At 33.5% G+C, this 25,618-nt stretch overlaps 1 protein-coding gene across 1 annotated transcript; it reads left to right on the top strand.

The window, feature by feature from the left end:
• The first annotated feature begins 10,204 nt into the window (after positions 1-10,204).
• Positions 10,205-17,718, top strand: LOC133818681 (transcription repressor KAN1). The gene is made up of 6 exons (XM_062251705.1): positions 10,205-11,857; positions 12,076-12,152; positions 12,817-12,862; positions 13,255-13,426; positions 16,847-16,934; positions 17,306-17,718. Exons 1-6 carry the CDS (start codon positions 10,894-10,896, stop codon positions 17,420-17,422), a joined length of 1,464 nt encoding a protein of 487 aa, XP_062107689.1. The 5' UTR covers positions 10,205-10,893; the 3' UTR covers positions 17,423-17,718.
• The last annotated feature ends 7,900 nt before the right edge of the window (positions 17,719-25,618 follow it).

Genomic DNA, 25,618 nt, shown 5'->3' with positions numbered 1-25,618 from the left:
CATTTGATTAACTTTTGAAGTTTATGAAATTTTCATTCCTGAAGGAGAATAAGATTCCGACTTCATTCTATGAGTCTAAGAAAAAAAATGAGGAAGCAAGGGTTGGGTTATCAATCAATTCATGCTTGCAAGTATGACTGTTGTTTGTTCTGGAAGGAGAATTCCCAAAAACAGAGTTTTCCTATATGTGGTGAGAGTTGATGGGTTGACAAAGACACAAAGGGGGAAAAAGTCACTCACAAAGTGTTGTAGTACTTCCCTTTAACTCCTAGGCTGAAGCGTCTTTATGGTTCAAGGTATACAGAAAATGATATGACCTGGCATAGTACGCGACAATCGAAAGAAGATGGTGTGATGCACCATCCTGTTGATGAGGGTGCTTGGAAACAATTTGATTCCATATATCCTAATTTTTCCAAAGAACCCAGAATCGTTCGATTGGGTTTTGTTGCTGATGGTTTTAATCCATTTGGTAACATGAGTCTATCTTACAGCATGTGGCCGGTAATATTCTGCACGTACAATATGCCTCCTTGGTTGTGTATGAAAGAGTCATCATTCATGCTGACCTTATTGATTCCCAGTTCGAAATCACCTGGAAGGACATGGATGTCTTTTTGAGGCCTGTGGTAGGCGAATTGAATAAGTTATGGGATGAAGGAGTTCAAACCAGAGACGCTGCAACGAACAGTGTATTCAGAATGTGTGCCGCACTATTATGGACTATCAATGATTTTTTATCCCGTAGTAGTTTGTCTAGTTGGAGTGGCCAAGGATATATGGCATGTCCTTCATGCAACGAAGACACCCTTTCATGTCGGGTATTTGGGAAGACGACTTATGTTGGTCATAGAAGATTCTTAACTTCTACGCATAAGTGGAGGAAGAGTCGCTTGTTTGATGAGAATTATGAAAAAGGACGTCCTCCAAGAAAATTTAGTAGTCAGGACATACTTGAACAATTAGCAAATGTTCCAGATCGTTTTCCGGATAAACATGTCAGTTTCGGGGGTGTGAAAAGAAAGCGAGATCCAAAAGATCTTAATTGGAGTAAAAAGAGTATTTTCTTTGAACTTGATTACTGGTCCAAACTTGAATTGAAGCATAATTTAGATGTGATGCATGTAGAGAAAAATGTTTTGCGACAGTTTACTCGGTACTTTTCTTATGAATGAGAAATCTAAAGACACCACCAACACACGAGCAGACTTGAAGAATCGTAGTATCCGAGAAGAGTTGGACATCAAGGAAGACGGTACGAAGTTGATCAAACCACATCCTATGTACTCTTTCACACCGGATGATAGACGGTTTTTTAGTCAGTTCGTAAAAGGAGTTAAACTTCCTGATGGCTTCGGTTTAAATTTCTCTAAGAAAGTAACTGATAATGATGGCAACATTGTTGGGTTGAAATCCCATGATTGTCTCATTATTATGAAACGTTTGTTGTAGGTAGGAGTTTGAGGCTACTTGGGTAAGTCTATTTCTAAGACAATCATTGAGCTTTGCAATTTCTTTAAGCAAATTTGTGCTTGTACATTGGTTGCTAAGGACATGGAGAATGCAGAAGTTCAAGTGATACAAAATTTGTGCAAGTGGGAGTTGATTTTTCCTCCAGCCTTTTTTGACATAATGATTTTAATTCTTCATTTACTGCAAGAAGCTATCCTCGGAGGACCAATTTACATGAGGTGGATGTATCCATTTGAGCGATATATGACGAAGTTGAAAAATTATGTCTAGAATAAGGCTCGCCCTGAAGGTTCTATAGCGGAAGGTTATGTTGTCAATGAAGCTTTGACTTTTTGTTTGCAATATCTTCAAGGCATACATAATAAATTTAATCGTCTGGAAAAAAAAGCAGACATTGTTATTCCTAAAAGACAGTTGTCAGATTTTGAATCACAATGTCGTCGAAGTAGCAAAAAGAAAATCAAATCCATTGACTATCTTCATAAAAAAGAAGCGGAGTGGTTTTTATTCAACAATTGCCCTGAAATCCAACCATATATGGAGTAAGTAGCTCAAGATATATATGAATTCATTAAATTTAATTCATAGCAAACTGTTATCTTACTTTAATCCTTGTGCTATGCAGTGAATGCCTTCGAGAAAATTCAAACATAAATCTTCAAAAAGATTTCCCAAGCTGGTTTAAATTGAAGGTAAATTATCGAAACTGTAGAATTCTTACAAAATTCGTATCAATTAATACTGATCTCATTGTGTTTTCTTTTTTTGTGTCATACTCCATAGATGGGTCGTTTGCGACAAGTACAGTCAACTGAGTGTACTAATGAATTATTTACTTTAGCAAACGGGTCCAATTAGAATGCATACTCCTACAAGACTTGCATTGTTAACAGTGTGAAGTTTTTGGTACATAGTCGTGACGAAAGACGTACCACTCAAAATAGTGGAGTTTTAGTGCCAAGAACCGATGGTTTCACTTTCTATGGCCAACTTGAGGAGATTCTAGAGTTATGTTATTCCCATGGTTACTCGGTAGTATTGTTTCGATGCAAATGGTTCAACACCGATGCAGGCAAGGGTCAAAATGTGACTGAGAATAACATAACTAGTATCATGATTAATTATGAATGGTACAAGAACGAGCAGTTTATTCTCGCCACTCAAGCTAAACAAGTTTTCTACTTGGAAGATCCTTCAAGAAACAAAATTTGGAAGGTAGCAGAAGAAGTCAATCATCGAAAGATCTGGCATCATCCAAGTATCGATGAAGATAACAAGGTTGATGTAGTGCATGATAGCACTTCATCAAATTTTGTACTCACTGTGGAATTAGGAGAGTCGGAGATTATGCATTTGGATCAACTTGGTCACACCAGCATAATTGGGGAAATGTCTCGATCTGTTCCGGATGTAGATGATGATATAGGAATCAACATTGATGAGAAATAATATTTTCTTATGCATATTCATATTTGTATGTTTAATGTGTATGTTTTAATTTCAAGACTTTTTAATCAATATATGATTTTTCTCAACAATGTTTGTTTTTCAATAGTTTCAAATGCATTACCAAAATTATTTAAGTTATGTAATTAACCTCCAACTATAACTAATTTTAAGTTAATAATTATTTAAACTGCAAATATATGTCTGCTACTGTTGCTCGTTCTCATGGCGGTGATGGAGCGGATGATCCTCCTCCAAACCCACTCGAGCTTCTACTTCCTGTGAGACATGTAATATACTATAATTAGTCTATATTTATCAATAAATAAATAAATTGTTATTATTTTATTCAATTTTATTTTATTGTTTAACTCACATATGCAGTGCCTACCGCAAAAAGATGAGGTCGGTCTCGATCCAAAAATTTGCAGTAGCTCGTCAACGACAATAAATGTCCATTGGCTCTATAATTTGATCTAAAGGAGGGAACCTACAAAGCAGTTGGTGAGTTTGGGACATTGTTCACGAGACTTATTGGTAACCTTATTGGTTACCATGTCCCGTTATATTATGACTCGTGGCAGAGTGTTCTGGATAAGTACAAGATAGGATTGATGCAAAAGCTTGAGGTAAATTTATCAACTTAATCACATGTAATTTTTTTTATAATTTAAAAAATCTCACCATTTTTTTAAGGAATTTTTCATTCTTCCCCAAGCTCTACCTGAGTGGTGACTGATAGAGACTGAGATTGAGCGAGAGTATCACGATCGCTACAAGGATAGAAAAGGTTGCAAGAAAAGACATTTCGATGAACATGGAGGGTATGATGATATCGAGACAGCCTGAAATAATCCACTGGAGGACATGGACAACGAGAGTTGGCAGAAGTTGGTTAACATTTTAACCACTCCACAGTTCATGACACGCTCAAAGGAAAATGCTGCCAACAGAGCAACACAGAAGTATCCAAGTTTCCATGGATCGACTTCTTATGCTTCTACTCGATTTAAGAAGGTAAATAAAAGTATATAGATAATTTAAAATAATTTAAGTTATCTTAATAATAATTTCAATATTTAACTGAGATTTTGTTAAATTTTGTTTTCTAAAAATGAATCTTTAGACTAAGGAATTGCCCAGCATTATCGATACGTTCCATGACATACACAATCATCCGACATGTGGATGGGTGAACACAAATGCTAAGGATGCATATGTAAGTAACTTTCTAAGTTTTGTATATATGTATATTATTCAATTATATTATGTACTAATTGTCTTGTTTCTAAACTTCAGGATGCCTTTCAACAAGAAGTCCAAACAGAATCCTAATCCCAATCTCAATCTGAATCTTTAGCAGGAAGTGCCACTGTCAATGAGACACAAGTTGTCTCAAAGGTACTTGGTCAACGTCGTGGTCACAACCGAGGTATTGGATGCAAGTTGAAGGGCACTAGTACGTTTTCCTCAAGCGCCACTGGATCCTCTTCACAATCAGAGGCATCACCGTTTCCGTCCACCACAGTCGGCCCTCCAATAGTACCACCTAAGGCTTTCCAGTCCATGATTCAACACTTCAGTCAAGCCTTTTTGACCCAGAACAACAACTTCCAGCAAATGCAACAATTTTTGCAAGCAACAAATCCGAACATCCAAGCTCCACAATTTCAGCCTGTCAACTTGGACATGAATATGATACGGTCCATGATGGAAAACTTTCAATTACGACAACCACAACCACCACAACATCCAGACGATAATGACTTTGGAATTAATTTTTATGACATTTAGTTTTATTATATTATTATTTTGAACTTATTAATATTTTTTGTTGTTTTTTTTATTTTGGAGACAATACTACTTATGTTTTGTTTTTTACATTTTGGAGACTATGGATATTGTAATGCCCTACTTCCTTAGAGCCGTTACTAAGTGAGTTTAAGATGTGCTTTCAGCCCGCTAATCGGGATTTTAAGTCAAAAGTGTAATTAAACCACAAACAGAGTTATAAACTTTGAAAATAATTCCATTTACTGAAAATCATAAAGTTTTTGACACCTGGGATCCCAAAATACTATTTAGAAATATTTACAACATATAAATACAAAGCAAGTCGACTAGACAACAAAATCTAGGGTTTGTCACAACCATCTCTCAAAACCACTGGCCGTGGCAGCCAGGCAGCCCAAACATGTACGCACCGCTTCACACTCTCCGTACTCATGGTTGGTTGACTTTTCCCTTGCCCTTACCTACACCACAGAGCACCCGTGAGCCGAAGCCCACCACGAAAACCCTCAAAAGCAAGAAACATATGCATAACAAACACATAGCATATAAACAGGCCATCAATAGGCTAAACACATACGGCCAAGCCGTCCTAGGCGCTTTACCAGGCCCTGGGTTCGCGGTCCACACCGTGAGGATATCCCAGGTATCCTTTAGGGTCTCGCCCTGGCAACTCGCACTCCACGTGCTCAACGTTGCTCCCGGTCCCTTTGCCATTCCCGGCCCCTGCCGACCTCGGCCTGTGTCGTTCCCGACTCTTGCCAAACATTTACACAATTGCATTCATAGCATAATAAACATATACTGAACATTAACAAACTCAAGTCAAAGGGCTATGCCCTGCAGTTCAAACGTATTAGGCTCAGGCCTGCATACAAGCTCTATGGGAACAGGGCTTTTCTTACCTGCGTCCCGAGCACTCCGAGCACATTCCTCTAACTTGAGCCTCGCCGAAACGCTAGTCACAACACATTAACAACATTCATCCATCAAGTTCCAATCCATTAAATAACTTTGAGCCATAATTCTAATCTCTGGGACCTTGAATTCTATCAAACATGGTGATAAAATCCATCCCGAGCCTTAACCTTTGAGTTCCCAAGCTTAAACACACTTAAAAACACAAACAGGGCATGCGCGTCGCGGTCCTAGCTAAGGCATGTCACGGCCCGCCCTTCTTCCAGGCCACCCAAATGCTTCGGAGGGTCACGGCTCAGCAAGAACAATGCCGCGACCCGACCCTTCGAACCCAGAAAAATCCTCCATTTTCTCTTCTAAAACCCAGCCAACCATCCTTAAAAATCAACCTAGCAATCCAAACATTAATCACAGAAGTCTTAAGACAATCTTAGCATCAAAACCTAACAAGAACTTAAACCAAAAACCCCCATAAAACCCAAAATCAATCCTTCACCCAACTACATGCATATTCTAAAAACCAGCAGAAACTTCAAGCTAAAACCTTGTAATTTAAAGCTTACCCTTGCTGAACTTAGTCTCTGAATTTGGTCCTTAGGCCTCAGGCTTCTAGCTCCAAAGATTTCCCAGCTGAATTCCCTTAGCTTCTAGCTAACTTCACCAAGATTTTCCTTAAGCTTCCAAAAGAAAGAAGACCACTTCAAGAGAGAGAGGAGTCGGTTTCTAAGTGTTCTAAACAATTCTAAGTTTTGTTTTATTTAACTTAAGTCTATAGGGTTACCTCAAGGCTCGGGGTACCAAAACGTACCCGATGGCAAAATGGTAAATTTCCCCAATATTCCCTCCTAGACATACTAACCTCAAATATATCTCCGAATATTTATTTCCATAACCTGATAACCCCATATCACATCTAATACCCAAAATACCCCTCGACTCACCCTGAGTCAGATTCTCAACCCCGTTGTGACTTTCTGGCTAACCGCTCCCCAGGACTGTCTCAGATCGTGCTGCATAGATAAATCACATACATATCGCATTTATACCATCAACGGGCTAAAATCACAAACATACCCCTAATATCCAGGCGGGGCCCACATGCATATTTAATTCAACTAAACATGCATCTCTATCACATATTCACGTAAATTCACATATTAGTATATTAAATCATTTATTGCCCTCCATGCACGCTAATCAAGGCCATAAGCCTTATTAGCAAATTTAGGTCGTTACAAATATTGTTAAATTGGTTTCATTATTTAATTAATAAATTGGTTTTATTATTTAATTAAATAAATTTTATTTATTTATTTGATTAATATTTAATATTTGATTAAATAAATTTTAATAGATATAATTAATTAATTTTTTTAAAATTGTATACCTACAGCGACGACATGTCGTCACCGCATGGTGCTCGCTGAACACGAAAATCTAAGATTTTGTGACACTACAGTGACGCCATGTCATCGCTGTACGCATATAAACCCACACACTCTCCAGCACGACATATCGTTGCTATAGATGGGGCGGTCGACGGACCTACAACGACCACATGTCGTCGCTGTAGGAGTTTTTGAAATTCAAATTTTCCAATTTCGCAACCACCAACAGCGACAACATGTCGTCGCAATATCCCAGTCCAACCGAAAAAAAGGATTCCCTACTGCGACTGACATGTCATCGCTGTAGTAAAACATTATTGCGACAACTGCGTTTTGTCGTTGCTCTAGGTTGCTACACATACGGATCTACAGCGATGCTGTTTTGGCGACGACATGTCGTCGCTGTAGAACTACAGCGGGGACTTCTTGATCTACAACGACGATAAAAGTCATTGATGTAGAGTCTTTTTGTTGTAGTGAAGATCTCCTCAATCTGCTTGTTAGCATGGGAAAGATGGCTCCTTAACTGGGCGTTCTTTATCTCGATGGATGTCAGGTACCCAAGATGGGGATTTGGTGGGTGTGAGGCAGAGCTCCCAGCATCATCTTGGTCCATATGCTATTATCCAGAGCGGCATTGTGCAGATGAGCCTTCTCCAGTGGGGATGGCCACACGGTGAGCCTTCTAATCATCAGGTTGTTTCGTCTCGCTGTCATGCATAGATCGGGTGACCACCATGGTGACTGTTAGGTGAAACTTGTGTGGGGAATTAAGCCTAATATGCCCTCAATGAAAGCATCAATCTGTTGACGCAATTTTTCGCCAACAGTGGATTAAGAAATCTGAATATAGAGATATTAGGCTTTTGCTAAACCGTAACTAGATAAATAAAAAGTATTAAGAACACACACACTTTTTATGTGGTTCAGTGGTTAAAATCTCCCTAATCCAGGAGTCACTCTTATTAATTTTTTTAGTTCTCATTGTAAAAAAATTTGTGGCAATTTCCCCAGAGTTTCAGTATACAAAATATCGATCCCATTTTCTGTCCATTCTCCCCTGTATACATAAGGAACCCTGCTTGGGCAGTTTTGGGTAACCGTGCATAAATATGGTAACATACATTAATGTCTATTGGTTCTATGCTCACAATATCGGGTAATAAATACAAAATAATATCTGAGCATTAATGAGCGTATAATGAATCTCTGAGTCTTTTGGGTTCCTTCATTGTGCGTCATGATTAGGCTTTTGCAAGCTGAACACTTTTTTCGACCTGGGTATCGAAGAATTGATCTAAATTGACACGGGTCACGCTCAGAGTTTCACGAAGGCGAGTTGGCTCTCGCGCATCTCGAACTAAGTTGTTGGCGCAAGAGGCGATTTGGAGACTATTTGGTTGTCGTAAGCTGTCAAGTTTGACTCGAGCTGTTCACTCCTGAGTTAGCTAGAGGCTCTATCTGTACATTATCTCCATTCGCTTGTCTGCTAGTTGTACCCCGTGCTGAGTAATTCAACTCGTATTTTTTGGGTACAACATATAGTAAATATGGTTTGAAACTCACTTTTTTTTTACTCTTTATGAATTGTGCGAGAAAAATTTCAATATTTTTCAAATTAGTTTGATGTTCCCATATTTTTCACATTTTCTTAACATACCTCATATATATGAAAAAAAAAAAAAAGCCCCCCAAAAAGGAAATGTATCTCTAAACAAGGAGAAATCAAAGAAACAAGCTTAAGGCCCAATAATTAGCTTTCATCCTCTTGAAAGGCCCAATAATGAGAATGTGTACCTAATATTCATAGTGTATGATCTCTTTCGATTTCTTTTCTTTCTAAATTATAGTATCTATCTTGGTCAAATTAATTCATGCTTAACAAAAGGTATGAAGTGTGATAACTTAATTTCTATTAAAATTAAGTCATTGATATTTTTATTTATCTCAATTTCTACTCCTACACCTGGCCATAATTTTTTTTGACACATTAGCTAAGCTAGTACTTAATAAATAAATAAATGAATGTTTAGTTTTAAGAGGAAACATGAGTAGTTATAAACATAATTAGATTAGTTGCAATATGATAATTAATTAGTTAGATTGATTAATTAATCGAACAAGTTGTTGTCGATGATGGCATTAGTGGCGTTACCGAGTTGTTATTGTCATTGGTACAAACCCCAAGAGTATTGAGGGAAATGAAATATACACATCAATACTTTCCCACATTTATCCAAACAACATTTAGTTGAAGAATACTTTTCTCTTCTGTACATGTTGGAAAAGGAATGCACCAAAAACTATATACACAACTGAACGTCTTCAACCTTTTTTATTTCTTTTCATTTTTACCCCTTTTTATACTTTTTATAATTTTCTCTCACTCACTCAAGTAGTTGTATAACGGGGAAATGGTCTATAGAAAACGTGTTCCTACTTCCTAGAAATCAAAAATCAAACAGCATGCATTTACTAATACCCAATTTTGCATTTAATGAGACATCAAAACACCACACCTAAATGAAAACAGTACTACTAGTTAATTTCTTCGCCCTCTCCTAGAGCTAGCTACTATGTTATCTCGATGAAAGTATCCTAAAAAAATAGGAAATTGTAAGTGGGTAAGTTTCCAATAACAATACAATTAAATGCATGTACATTATTATATGATTATTTGGATCACTGATTGAGCCTAGGGTTTTGAAAACCAAGCAATTGGAGATAGAGTGATGAGCTTGGAGTTTGGAGAGGGGTCATGTGGAGAAGACATAATAAAACCCAGGATGCCAGACAAAGTTGTTAAAGATTAGAAGGGAATATTTGGGAGGATGTAAGGGGAATTAGAAGCTAATAATAATAATATTGTGGAATTAGGGTTTACGATGTGTACATAAGGAAGCAAACAAAAAACCCTTTGTGGCTTTTCTCTTTCATCTGATGATCTATTTCTCTTTGAGGTCAATGGGTGGGTCTGCCCCCATCAAACTAAAATTCATATTACATAAAATATAAAATCAATATACTTATTCAAATTCAACATCTCGTGAGAATTTAAAAGGAAAGAAAGAAAGAAAGGAATTTTACTAGTACGCTCCAATATACGTAGCCTGGCCCTGCCAACATATAAATATATATATATATATATTTATATAAGAATAGTAAACCCAATTATTTAATAAAATAAATATATAAAAAATATTAAAGAGAGAGAAGCGAAGAGAGTGGGGGAAAAGGAATCACACATGAGGGTGTCTTTCTCGGTCTAACATTTTCTATCCCGTCGTCTCCGGGGAAGGCAAAATCCAAACTGACTATAATTTTTTGGGGTTTGACTCTTTACAAACTCTATAGACCTTGTGCTCTTCTTCACTTCCACTACTTCTTCTCTAGTGTCATTTTCCGCGATATACTCTCGAGGAGGAACACTATACCCAAATCCCCTACTTCTAACTTCATTTCTCTCTCTTTCTACTTCATTACTTTTTGTTATCTCCCCTTTTCTTTTCTATTTTCCTTAACAAACCCACACATCTATCCCTCTCCCATTATCCGCTGTATGTTCACATATCTTTTTCTTATTCTCCTCTGTTTTGTTAACTTAATTCTCTTCAACCTTCATGTTAAGCTCATCCCTTTGAGCTAGCTATATCCATCTCCTTTGCAAAAATATCTCCTCAGAGCTAATTAGAGTTAAGTATAAAGCAAAAGAAAAAAGGACAAAGGAAAAAAAAAAGACCTGTACCCACTTGCTCAATCATCAACAATATACATTTTTTTTTTCTTTACTTCTCTTCCTCTTTAAGTTGGAGTAATTAAGCAAGAAAAGTAACCTAGTTAGATATTTGGAAAACTAGTTGAGAAGGCAGGGAAAAATATGCCCTTGGAGGGGATTTTCATTGAGGCAGCTTCTTCAACCGCAGCAGCAGTACTTCCTGATCTTTCTCTCAACATAAGTCCTCCCAACACTACGAGTACTTGCTCCTCTTCTGCTGCCGCCGCAGCCCTTGACGATGCACGGTTCGATCTCGATCTCTCATGCCGAAGAAGGGAATCAGATAACCACAATTCATCAACCACTTGTAGCAGTAGTAGTACTGCTACTAACACCTCCAAAGCACACACCGACCTCTCTTTAGGGAGATTAAGCTTGATGAGTAGTGCCAGTACTCTCAACGGAGCTGGGGACCCACCCCAAAACCCTTATCAACAACACCATCCTCATCCTCATCATCTATATAACCATACAATGAATCGCGGCAGTGGCGGTGGAGGTGGCCTTTCGCTTCTAGATGTGTCGGCCGATGCTTTCCGTCCTATCAAGGGGATTCCGGTCTATCACAACCGCTCATTTCCTTTCTTGTCTGCGGATAACACAAGGGTGGTTGATCATGTTAAGGATCCCAAGATGTGCTTCTACCAAATGGCGCCTTCACTATCAGGGGCTGCAGCGACACCTTACTTTGGTGGTAGAGGAGGAGGGGTGTTGGATCCGATGTCGATGCTGAGCTCTCCGGGTCTTCCAAATGGCTCTTCCGTGGCTGCAGTAGCGGCTTATAGAGCGGCGAGGCTCAACGGTTTAGCCGCAGCTGCCGAGGCCTATAAATCGGCCAATAACCAACTGCATCACCACCATCAACTTCATCAACACCATCATCATCATCTTCATCACCACAACAATCAGTACGGACAGACGGAGATTAGTTCTCATGGCACGATGAGAGCTAGATTTTTGCCGAAGCTGCCGACGAAACGTAGTATGAGGGCTCCCAGAATGCGCTGGACAAGCACCCTTCACGCTCGTTTCGTCCATGCCGTTGAGCTTCTTGGCGGTCATGAGAGTAAGTTTCAATAATATATTATATATCTTAATCTGTTTTTTAATTATTTTTGGTTTCCTTGTCTTTTTTCTAATCTGTAATATCAGTATTACATCTTTTAACGTTTGTTTTTTTTTTTGACAAACGTTTTATTTTATTTTACTTTTGGCATTTTGGGTTAATTTATTTGATTTGTGAATAATTAAGTTGGGATTGATTATGATGATGATGATCATCAGGAGCCACTCCAAAGTCAGTCCTTGAGCTCATGGATGTGAAGGATCTCACCCTAGCTCATGTTAAGAGCCATTTACAGGTAAAATTAAATGTGAAATAAATTATTTATATATTTATTTTCAACTATATATTATAGCTAGAGCTTTCTCTCTCTTCTCTTTCATGTGGGTCGGTTTTGGTCTATCACACGGGCACAGTTGCCAATGGAAAGCAGTGAATGAATAAATGAATGAATTTAAAGAGATATATGGATCGTATATAGCGAGCGATTTTCATATAAATATGAGTCTGATAGTTATAGCTCGATCATTTAACTACTGGGACCAGACCAGACCAGTCCAGACAGACAGGTTCTGCTTAATTTCAGACCAAAAAAAGAAAAACAAAAATGTAAATGTAGTGTATCAATTAATAAGTAGATCATGATGATAAGGGACAAAAGTAGTAATCATTTTGTAATAATACTAACTCCATTAGTACTACATTATATTCAGCATCCACGTACCTCGTGATTAATGACTAAAAGAGGAGCACAAATTAATAAAATAATATATTATATGTATATATATTAATGTTTATGTATGTGTATGTATTCTTCTATTTGGAAAATTGAGAACACTACATACCATGTACATACATGTATACATGAATTAATTAAATATTTATTTAAAGTGCATATATCATAGTAAATGCTTCCCATATATATATACATTATATATATTAACTAGTGATTTAATTTGCAGATGTATCGAACTGTTAAGACCACTGACAAGCCTGCAGCCTCTTCAGGTAATTCGTATTGCTAAGCCCCTTCACCTTTTTTCTTTAGCTGTTTACAGCCTCAATTAGCTTTTTTTCTTATTATTATTACAAATTTTTAATAAGCCTATGTTATTGTCTTACTTTTTTATACTATAAATATAATTATATATATACATGTATATATACATAAATGTGTCCTTTAAAAGATGTACACGCGTAGATCTAAACAAATGATGAGTCCTTCACATACATCCATCATCTATGCCCATCACATGCGCGGATATATCATATATATATACATGCGTGCATATATATGTTCCGCATAATAAAAACATACATGGGTAGTTTTTACAGTATAGTACTCGATCGTAATTATTTGGACTCTATATACTTTTGGGTTAATATTTGTGTAATATCAGGGCAATCAGATGGGTCTGGAGAGGATGAAATGTCCCAGATGGGAATGAGCGGCTCAGATAGTACGGGTGGTTTACGTACTCAATATGTGGACCAAAGAGGACCGTCCGATCGTTCTAATTTACAACCTGATCAAATGGACTACCAAAGCAGTCTTTGGAGTAACTCCTCCAGGTACCAAATATGCTCTTTCTGAAGAACTCTATTTGCGTATTAGTATTAATTATTATGTTGTTAATCATAAGATTCTATGCCTAAGTTTAATAAATATATCGATATATAGTGCATGGTTTGCTTATTATATTATTAATATACAGCTCTCCACGTCCTTATTTTTTTCAAGAATAAAAGGGTTCTCAGCTGCAGCTTTTACTTTATTTTCTGTTTGGTTTCTTCTTTCTTTTCTAGTCTTTTGTTCTGCATAATTCTTTTATTAATAAATATATATGTCCTTTCTTTCTGCTGATTTGAGATAAGTAGCTTTGATGGGTTTTAATAAAGAAATAAAGCAAACACATATGAACCAAATCGTATAAATTAGGATAAGAGAAAGCAACCAACTGCTTCACTTTGTTTTTTTTTTCTTTTATTATTAATGTTTTTCACATTTTGTTTTTTTTAAAAAAAATAAATCTTAATTAATGAACTATACTTTAATTTCATCAATATAAAACTCAGGTTCTTATTCTATCCACGAGGAGATTGCATTACATATATGACAAAAAGGTTTCTTCCTTGATTTAAGTGCGCTGACCTCTCTTTCTAATGTTCCTACTAACTATATTATAGTTAATCAATTACAAATATTTATTTAAAGTAGCCTATGCTGTTTGGCACCAGCTTCCATATCAAATAATAATGGCATTCGATCGGTTTTTGTCTGATTTGTTTCTTCTTTTCAGCCCACAAATTTTCTTTTATTATTATTTTTTTTATTTCTTTTATTAATTATCATTATCATTATCATTATTTTCAAGACAAATATATATATAACAAGCTACTTTTGGTATATATGTATAAAAAATAATTGAAAGGAATTTTTTTGCATGTAGTATGTGCTACAGCTAGTTTCCATTTGCTTTTTATCATTGGCAAAAACATTTCTAACTAACAATTAGACAATTAAGTCAAATTTCAACTAATAAAATAATCATCAAAGGAAAGAGGAGAGATATCGATTTTGAAAAAAGAATTATTATAAACTTTTATATTATATACATAATTAAACCTTAACTCAAATCTTTTTGTTATATAATAGTTTACATACATATATACTACTTTGTACTCAGAGCCAATAATGTTGATATGAACTCGAAAGGGAAAAGTGGTGCTACTTTGATCTCAAGTAGTGTAATGTTTTGAGTAATTAATTTTTAAAGAAATATATATATATATATATATATATACTAGATACTACGTGCAATAAGTTTGCTTATATAAAAGAAAAATTAAACAAAAATATTATTTATGATTTTTAAATATATATAATATAATAACTTTTTTAAACATAAATGATATTTAGAAAAAAAATTAAGATTGTATTATATATTATTATAATGATATTTTATAATATTTGAATTCATATTTATATAATTAGTAAAAAATAAGGATTATATGTAATTATTATAATAATATTTTATAACATTTAAATTTATATTAATATAATCATTAAATATTAGTATTATATTATATATTATTATAATAATGATATTTTATAACATTTAAATTTATATTAATATAATTAATAAATATTTATTTTTAATTAAATATTTAGAATATTCATTAACAAAATTACACACACTTTTATATAGAAGATATATATATATCATGAGTACTTCACTACTTACAACTATTTGGATATATATATATATTTGTATTATGTTTTCTTTTATATAATGAATAAAATTTGAATGCTCATCAACAAGCGAGTTGTCAGCTATATATATATATATATAACCTGTTTTCCATTTGCAAATATTAATTCGAAGTATTTCTTTTGAATGAAACACACTCATATATATGCTGACACACAAATTGATATATATATATATATATGTTTGTGTGTATATGATACATAACAGCAATATTCATATATGTGGGATTATCAAACAGTTGCTGGTAGTCATAGCTCTTTGAACTAGTATATAGCATCCACTACTTTTGTAAAAGATGTGGTCTGCAAAGAAGACTTTAACCAATATCTACTTCTTAGTATGGAATGATCATTAATTGAAGAAACCTAAAACTAAATAGGCATAACAATAACTAAAATAGGGTTTTGTATACTATTATACATATTTATACTCTAACAATTTTTATATTCTCACTTTAAATTTGAAGAGGCATGTACTTCTTGTAAACAAAAAAACAAAAAACAAAAGAGAGAGAGAGAGAGAAATACGTGGTTTGATAATAAATTATAAGTGCACGTATGGAAAAATATTCCAAATTTTATATGAATAAGAAATTCAGATTCTTGTCTGAAACAGTCATCTATATACGAGTGTCTCTGTGTGAATAATATATATATAGATATTACCACGAGTGATGATGAAATATAAGAATTTGAAGAAACGTTCTTTGAGAGTATCACTACTAATAAAGTTCTCTAGTATTGTTGCGAAAAGAAGAAAGATATTTCATATTTGGTAAAGTACACAGTCGTTAGTTTCAAGTTTTGTCTATCATTGGCTTGAGCATCTTACTAGCTTCCTTTATTAGTTTATTTTTAAAGAACTTAATTTGTACTTTTTCTTCTTTATATCATACGAACCTATAGATATTATCTTTACCATCCCCTACATATAATTTTATTATCAATCAGTATTTAAGCTATAACCCGAGCTAGAAAATTCGGCGACAATTAACTATGTTTGTACAGAATCTCATAATCTGTTTTTCTTTTTAAGGGGTATAGAAATTAAATTACTATGTACTTCATAACTTGTCCATATTATTAATATACCTAACTTGCCCATGTTTTGATCTGCCAAAACTAAAACCATTGAATAAAAAGAAATAGAAAAAACAATATTATTAAAGATAGAGAGAAGCAATTACTAATTTTCTCGTATGTGACCCATAAATAAATAGGTCTAAGAAAGAAAGAAAGAAAAAATGTTTCTTGAATTGAGTAATGTTACAAGATTGAAGTTCATATAAACATACCGCTATAAATAACAAGATTAATTGTGGTGAGGTAAGTAATAAGAGAGCTAATTCTAAGAAAGCCCCATTTTAAATAGTAGAGCCTTTTCTTTTCTCTTTCCTCTTTTGGTTGCTTATGGATTTCATCATTTTCTGCTTGGTTGGATGTGTCATGATGAATTTGTTCATAGCGTATATATATGGGGTACGTACTTTCCATCCATTTATAGTAATGAGTACTATTTATTTCACTGATCATGATCATAATCTATCTTATATATACAGCCTTTCACACATATGTTCTGTGGATTATGTGATAGAAAGGTTATTTTCGATGTTTTTTTTTCCCAAATGATATTTCAGCTACTAGCAATAGTTTAAAAATGTATATTTTTTTATTTAAAATAAAAATAAAAAAATTATAATCCATTCCACTATTAAATTCAGCGGAAGAGAGGTATGGTCGTCTCGGAACAACTCCAGCGACATAGATGGGCTTCCACTACAGTCCTCAGTAATATCGCAACAAATTCAGGTCAGAATATTATCATCTACTTACCTACTACTCCACCCATGCATTAGAATACTACTTGTGCACCACAAAATTTTTAATTATCATCGGACACTACAATAATGCATTTTAGATATTATAAATTTTTTATTTCTTTCCTGATTTAATTATGTGAGGAACTATTATATAAATATACATAATCATTGGAAAAACGTTTAGGAAATTTGAAATTTTGAACGTTTGTTTTGGTCATCTCTTTTACTATATTAATTGATTTGGGATACAATACATATATATATATATAGTGGTTAAAATCTTTAAACTAGAATATTTCCGGGGGTGACAATTATAACCTCTAATAAATTTAAAGTAATTAGTGAATTTGATTGTTACAGGAATGCGAGTCAACTCGAGTCAAGAGTTATGTAGAAAACAAAAACAATTTTGAAGGAAAAAATCCAAGCTTGGAGTTCACCTTAGGCAGACCAGGCTGGCAAGGCGAAGAAATATGACTACTCGTTATTCTTTTCTTAATCTCATCTTTTTTTCTTTTTTCTTTCTTGTGTACCTTTCATATATATCAATCTTCTTCTTCTTCTTCTTCTTCTTGCTCTTTTTTTTTCTTCAACACATTTTACAATATTCCGGAACTGGTTTTGCAATCTTCGTTGATGAAAATTATAGATCATGAACAGAAGAGTGCACTGATGTTTGGTGAAAAAGCCTTTGGCTATATGTATGTATATGAGCTAAATTTGCAAGAATTCAATTGAGGGTACTAATGGAAATACAACTTAATTTTTGACGATTTTTATCTTCTTCTTTTTTGGTGAGTATTTAGTTAGTTTGTTCTGATTTTAGAAACAGACTTGGATAGAGTGCATTGTTTACAAAGAGATGATTATATGAGAAATAAATGAGAATGTTACGTTTTAGGTTTTACATATAAAAATGTGTGGGTGTATATATATGCATGAATGTATTGTCCCAGATGGTTTTACAAGTCTTAATTTAATTCTCACTTTTGCCTTTTCTATTTTTATATCTCAACTTTCTCAAAAATACAAAAAAAATCTTCTAAAATATCATTTTATATATTTTGTCACATATTACGTGCATCTACGTGCATGCAAATACATATAACAATGTTTTTATTTAATTTTAACAAATTATTATTATTTTTTTAAAAAAATTAACAAATTATTATTTGTACTTCGTGTACTTTTCTTCATAAAACATAGTGTATTTAAGTTGATCTTCTGGACGATGTATCGTATTGATTATTCAATAAAAGTATCGTCTTTTTTGTTTTTTTGAGGCAGAAATTATATCATCTTAAATATATTGACCGAAGTTATAATAATATTTTGCAGCTATCTTAGGTAACTGTTGTTGATTAATTCAGAAATTATATGGTGCTGCTCAAACACAATATCCCAAGCACCAAAGAAAAATAAAAAGAGAGAGGAAACTTATGAATTATTATAGCTCCTTTATTTCTATCTCATTAATTATCGTAATTTATGTTCTCCTTTACTCTATGAAGCTAGCTAGTCCGTAAACTTAATGCATAAGCTAGAGTTATAATAAACATCATTTTTTTGTATAATTGATTACACATAAATTTAAACGCCAGAGGATCTGATTCTTTCCATCCAATAAATAACAATTTAAATTTTGAAAAGATATATATATTAACTTTTGGATGATGATGTCAGTATAATTATATTTTATTTTAATAGTTAACAGCTACATCTTTATGTGTGTAAGTATCTTACTTTCTAATTAGATTGATTATCACTCTTTTCTCCATCTAATGGCGCGCACATGATAAATATGAAAAATAACAGTTTGAGAATCAATTTGGACTTATATTATGTTATATATACTACCGATTTGCATGGTTGAATAGGTACTTGAATTAAATCCATTATGTAATTACTTGTTCAATCATTTGAAAAAACTTTTATTATTTTAGTTTTACTATAGAAAATAACTTCATTATATAAATGGCTAAATAGCCAGCATATCAATCTATGAAAATAGATCTAGGATCATACACAGATAAGAAGACCAGGCGACCTTACTTTTCCACTCCCAAGGGAAAGCGCTAACTTAACAAGAGAGTGGGCTATAGAATTAGCCAATATGTTACAATGGCTAATTTATATAATGAAGAATTCTTACACATATAGGGCATGTTCGGTAACTATTAAAAAAATTATTATTAATTTTTCTGAAAAAACAGAATGTGTTTTCATAAATTGTTCGGTAATTCATCTTTACCAAACGTGTTTTCTTACTGTTTTTTCAAATTTTTATTAAAAAAATAAAAAACAATTTTTTTAATAGTTACCGAACATGCCCATAATGTTACAATTAGCCAATATATAATGTTACAATATATCTATGAAATTCTTACACATAAGAGCTATATTATCTATAACAACACCAAAAGCAGAATGTTCCACCACTTTCTTGTTGATATAACCTTGCAAACTTGAAGGCAATCTGTTTCCATAACGACAAATATCCCAACAACTACTTACACGAAGTCCCTGCTACACAACTAAAGCTTCAGTCAGATAGGTTTTGTTGTTCGTGATTTCATTATTGGACACGTAGCAGCCATTAGAGAAGTAATTAGGCCTCTCGGGAGCTAATTGTGGAGCTCGCCTAGAGCTCCTCGGAGCATAGATACTCCTCCCAGCACGTTATGATTCATTTCCAGGCGTGGATGTCTTCATGTTAGGCCACATCCCGAGGACATCTGTTATGGTCCTCCCATCTTCTTGGTCAGTTAGTCCTCCAGGTTTAGGAGTTTTTCCTCAAGGCCTGGAGGGAACGCCAGATGCTAATCGCAGCAACTTTGTACCACAAGCGGCCATTTGACAACTTTTTGTGCCTCGAGTAGTGGTGTCAAGCCCGTACACTAGAAAATTGGCATGTCCCAATGCATTGCCTGACATGGGAAACGTGCAGCTGCGTTCTGACAGTTTCAGGGGGCGTGTCTCCTGTAAAGTAGTGGGTTGCAACCTACAAATTGGGCCCATGCGATACGCCTGGTCCCACCTTAATTAGTGCACCTAGAGGTGTCAATTAATGAAAGTTAGTCAAATACTGCTACTCTTTTATCCATTTAAATTATCAAACAAAAATCAAATTTTGTTCAAGTTTAGGAACAAGAAAATATAAAAAATGACACAATCATTTTTACATGGTTCAACCATGATTTCTCATAACCTACTCCATGGGTATAGTCTAGAGATGAAGCATATCCACTAAAATAACCAGAGTTATTACAAGTTACAAAGCTGAAAAACAAATTTAAAATTCCATTTTAATTTGTTTTACCAACAAGCAATCAACTCCTTATTTTGGGCAAATCTTCAAGCAACCATCGTGTTGGCATTTAAAGAGCAAATCAAAGATACGCGGCGGGGAATGAGCAATTTTTATTAATTATTAATATCATCTAAGATCAGACACACACACACACACACACACACACACATATATATATATTAAATCACATACAATTAAATTAGAGATTAACTCTTGTAGCCTATCAAGTGTTCTCGAATCTTTTTGTATAAAATCAACGATCTTCCTATCCAAGTTCTGAAAGCTCGTACCTTGATCTTCTAGTCCAATCTTCAAACACACAAGGACGTGTGTGGGCACATAGAATTCAAAATGTTGATTTATGACTCTATAGATGTACTCAACACATTTAGATCTAGAGATGTTTGATGGAGAGAACAGGAATTGAATAGTTTGTAGGTTTAAGAAAACTATTGCATCTATTTCAGAGAGATAATCTTATAGTCTATGAAAAACAATGACCCTTTTAAAAGTATTGCTTCTTTTCAGGTTTATAAAGATAATTCCCTAATTTAACACTCCAAGAAATCTGATGTTTACCTACCGATTTCTTACCTACTTATATTTATTTGTAGTTAAAGATGAGTTTTCCCTACCAATATTTAATGATACAAACTATTCGTAGGTAAATATTGTAAAATATATGTTATCCCAAAAATCAGAAGTGAATGACATGGCAGGAATTAATTGCACATGGCTGACACCTGGAAAAACCTGTGTTCGACTATCGACCAAGAAGATGTTTGGCGTTATGCGATCGATCTCTTCATACGACCAGTCTGGTCGTAGGCACGTAACACGCGGAGGAAATCTTAGGCAGTTATGATGGAATCCGAAATTCTCTCCCATGATTTCCTGAGTATCCGATTATTTAGGAAATCATATCTGTAACAAATCAATGTAAATCTTCCCTGAGCTTATAAATAGAAGAGGGGGGCTCAGGGAAGCGGATCCGATCTTTTTTCTCTTTTTCTAACTTCTAAATCGTTGGAGTCTAGAGTTATCATATCAATCATATTGTATTGTTCTTCAGAGGTTAGTGAAACTCATTGAACCCTAGTTCTTTGATCACTCCTTTGAATCCCACATCAATAGCAATCTAAGTGGACGTAGGTTATTACCAGATCCTGGGGCCGAACCACTATAAAATATCGTGTTCTTATTATTTTCGCTATTACATTCTTTTCAACGCATTCACCCACGTCAAGCGTATTTTGACTCCGTATCAGTTACCCAAAATCAGGGTCAACAATATATAAATTATATTAGATTTATTCTTCAAATTGGTAGGTAAAGAGTTTTACCTACATATATATTGGAGGGAAAATTTTCAGCTTTTGGAGCTTATTTTTCCCTCCAATTTTATTTTAATTTTTAAAATTTTATTAAAATTAATGATGATGTGTACAACATTATCCTAGTGTGTGACCATATATAGTTATTTTATAATTTACACATTTTATCAATACATATATAATATAATAAAAACATAAATAAACTTATTACTTAATATAATTATATACTTATAACCCTAAACCTAACTTATCTCTCAGCTCATCTTCATTCTTCCAAACACTCAGTCACCTCTCTTTTCTCTTCTCTGAGCATTGCCTCTCTCTTCTCTCTTCTCCGAACTCTGCCCCGAGCCCTGCCTTTCTTTTCTTTCTTCTCTGAGCCCTGCCTTTCTCTTCTCTCTTCTCCGAGCCCATGGCTGAGAATAGTTGAGACCCTTCATCTCCATGGATGAATCCAAAGGCCTTCTTCTCCATTGTTGAACTGAGATTCCTTCAACTGTTTTCTTGAAACCCAGACGCCTTGTTTCTATTATTGAACCTGAATGTCTTCATTTATAGTCTTGAACCCAGGCGCCTCATCTCCGATCTTGAACCCAGATTGCCGCCGTTCGACCTAAGCCATTGCGTCCATGACTAAGCCTCTAGCATGTGTTGTATACGCTTGTGACCCTTTGTTCTCTTAGTAAGCCATCTTTAATGTTGAGGCCGTCTATTCTCTATAAGTAATTTTTTCTCTGTTTATTGTTTAGAATATGTGTAGTTAGTAATATCTGTTTTGGATTTCTTTGTTTGGATTGAGGATTTTGGATTGCTTGGACGCATTGAGGGTTTTGGATTGCTTGGAGGCTATGAATTTTTCGGACTGGCTAGTGGATTTGAGATTTTCGGATTGAGGTATTTTGTATGAGATCACAATGACTAAATCCCCAATAATCTGAAGGATTAGTGATGTTTCATTAATCTGAGGCATATTTTTCCATGTTTGTGTACTACCATGTGTTTTGGATTTTAGGTTTTCGAATTGCATGGTATATTGTTTATATATTTTTTATATTGCTAGATTTAGAGTTAGGAAATTTATGTTTCAACTCTATTTTGTTTATTGATATTTTTTTGGATTTGAGATTTTCAGATTATTTGTTTTGTTGATATTAGTTTTAGATTTAGTTTTTTTGTGTGTGTTTCTAATCTGTTTTGTGTCTATGAAAAGCTTTAAATGTCACATTTTGCAGCTCTAGAATGTCTTGTACATCTTCATTTTTATCTTGTTTGAAAGCAATAGTTATTAATATTGATAGTTTTTATAATCTAGATATTTTGATGAGTTTTTATTATCTGTGTAATATTGCCTATTGTGATGGTGAACATTTATCAGTTCTTTGCATTTTGTGTGATTTTGAAATTAAAAGTTTGGATTCAATGAATCAATGGGTGATATATGTTAGTGAGAAATTAAATGTTTATTCCTCTGTTATGTAGATTAATTGTTTCCTCTGTAGGGAAATGCAAATCTACTCATCCAAAGGGGGTTCAGTTAGTTACTAATGATAGTAACGCATTCATTAATATCTTAATCTTTTCTCATGCTTGCATATGATGTATTGTTTCTAATGAGAGTAGCTTGTTTTCTCATTGCTTACATAGGGTATAGGCTCTATGGACCTTACTGGGCTCTATGGTTCTCTATGATTTTTTTTTAGTTTTTTCTGTGGTTATTCAAATCTATTAAATGATTTATGCCAAATTATATTGTATGTTGTTGATTAATTGGCTTGAATGAAGTATGAGATTTTGAGTATGGGGTGAAAAACTGATTTTGGTGAGATTCTTTGATTGTAACATCATAATCTTTATGCTTGCTGAATTTGACATAATTTTGGATTTGTTTGAACTAACTTATATGCTTGCTATCTATATATGTATATAAGAAACTAGTTTTTATGATTCTTTTGCAGATTTAAACTTTATTTATTGTTTTATTGAGATAAGGTTTGACATAATTATTTGCTCCTTTTCTAATAAATATAAGGCATATCCAAAGTCCAATGCTCTTTTTCAAATATGAATGCGATTTATAAATTTGGTATAGACTCAACTACCTAATTTGGCTACGCTCATATATTAAGTACTTTAATGAGGTTTATGTGCTTTATTGGTTTGAGGTATTAAGTTGTGTTTTAGAGTTTTGTTTCATTGTCTGGATTATTGTTTCAAGTGTTCTGAGGCTCCGAGATGTGTTATGTATTATGTTCATTGATTATATCTATGAATCTGTTTTTCTTTTTAAAAAGGAGAAGAGACATCTACTTTTTATTTTAAGTTTTTTATGTTAAACTTTGAATCTAGTTTGTATTATCTTCATCATTGTTTACATGTTTATATATACTGCATATGAACTTCTTTGTTTTATCACATGAATTCTAATTTTCGATGAATATTGCCTATTAAATGTAGTTTTGAATGTTGACTTATATTTTCTTTTTCTGATTTGCATCATTATGCTACTTTGATTTCTTTTTTCCTATGATGTTGATAAATGATTTTATTTTATGTTGGTGATTATGGGACTTGATGTGTTCATATATTTGTTTTTTAATATATGCTGGTATATCAAGTGTCATAAATGCCCATAATAATAAATCATATTTTATGAAATCCTTATGATGATTAAATTGGGAATAATTATTGTGTTGAGATTAATTATATTTTCTCATTGTTGCCAACCCGAACCCCACCTCCAACCATCGTCGGTGTCCACCTCACAAAGTCATTATCGACATTCACAAGTTCAGTTTAAAGAAAAATGATGCTCTCGTATAATAATCTCAAAGTGAAGAATAGACTTGTTGATATGTTTTATGAAATGTAATTAGTTTAACACTCATTTTTAATAAGCAATTAATATTTTATAATATATGTTTGTTTATTTTATTATTAATGTTAAATAATTTATTTGAGAAAAATGTTAAATATTTTTAAAATTAATTACTTTTATATATTATTTATATTAAATTAAATTGAAATATATAATTAAATTACCTATCTAAAAATCTTTATTTACCAATAAATAAGTATGCCACATCATGCCACGTGGACCAATCATTTAGAGCCACATAATCAATAAAAATGAGATAAGTAACCCAATCATTAAGTTCCAACTGGTCCAACAAATGTGTGCCACGTGTTCCACTAAAAAATTACCACGAGGATTGCCACATCAGTTGCCACATAAGATGCCATGTCAAACAAGTCCAAGTCATTTCTGTGGGGTCCACGTGAGTTTTACCCACCGATATGTCAATCGTAGACAATGGTACATTTCTCAACTAACTATTACATACCAATACAGTATTGGTCAAAATATGTAGGTAAAATGATTTACCTACCAATACGCTATCTTTACCTACAATTAATATTGGTAGGTAAATGTTGAATTTCTTGTAGTGTAATTAATCTTTATTATATTAAAATAAAATTGATCAGTTATAGCCTTATTTAATTATTTAATTTAAATCATATTTAAACAAGAACAATTGAATATAAATAATCAAATAAAACAAATTATTTGAAATTTAAAATTCAAATCCCAAGGATAGAAAATCCCTGTGTGTGGCTCGACACTCCCTGTACAGTGAATGTGTCGACCACATTATTAGGGTTATCCTTAATTTTTTCATTTGTTGATTTAATTATTATTTAAGACAATATATTTATCCCGGAATAAATATCAGTTAATTCAAAATTAACTTTATCTTAAAATATCAGTGTTAAATAATTAAATAAATACCCTATTCTAAATAAGATAATTATTAATATCTCTTTATATATTAATTCAAACAAGATTGATATTTATTTTAACCTATAGTTTTTCAAAATAAAAAATATATAAATTAATAATTAATTAATTCACAATTAATCAATTTCCCATAACTATCACATAATTATTTCATTGCTCTAGAAAATTAATTCCCTTGCAATTAAGTCATTCTCTCTACAAATCTTTCTTTTGACACCCTTACCCTTGACAGT

The sequence above is a fragment of the Humulus lupulus genome, chromosome 2, assembly GCF_963169125.1.
Source record: "Humulus lupulus chromosome 2, drHumLupu1.1, whole genome shotgun sequence".
In the NCBI taxonomy this organism is placed as follows: domain Eukaryota; kingdom Viridiplantae; phylum Streptophyta; class Magnoliopsida; order Rosales; family Cannabaceae; genus Humulus; species Humulus lupulus.
The sequence above is the reverse complement of the archived record's forward strand: the minus strand, read 5'-3'. Positions and strand labels throughout refer to the sequence as shown.

Excerpts from the sequence above, each read along its gene's own strand:
- LOC133818681 (XM_062251705.1), top strand. The coding sequence starts at position 10,894 with ATGCCCTTGGAGGGGATTTTCATTGAGGCAGCTTCTTCAACCGCAGCA. Across the intron at positions 12,863-13,254 it reads CAAGCCTGCAGCCTCTTCAG|GGCAATCAGATGGGTCTGGA; the intron begins GTAATTCGTATT and ends GTGTAATATCAG. Across the intron at positions 13,427-16,846 it reads CTTTGGAGTAACTCCTCCAG|CGGAAGAGAGGTATGGTCGT; the intron begins GTACCAAATATG and ends TATTAAATTCAG.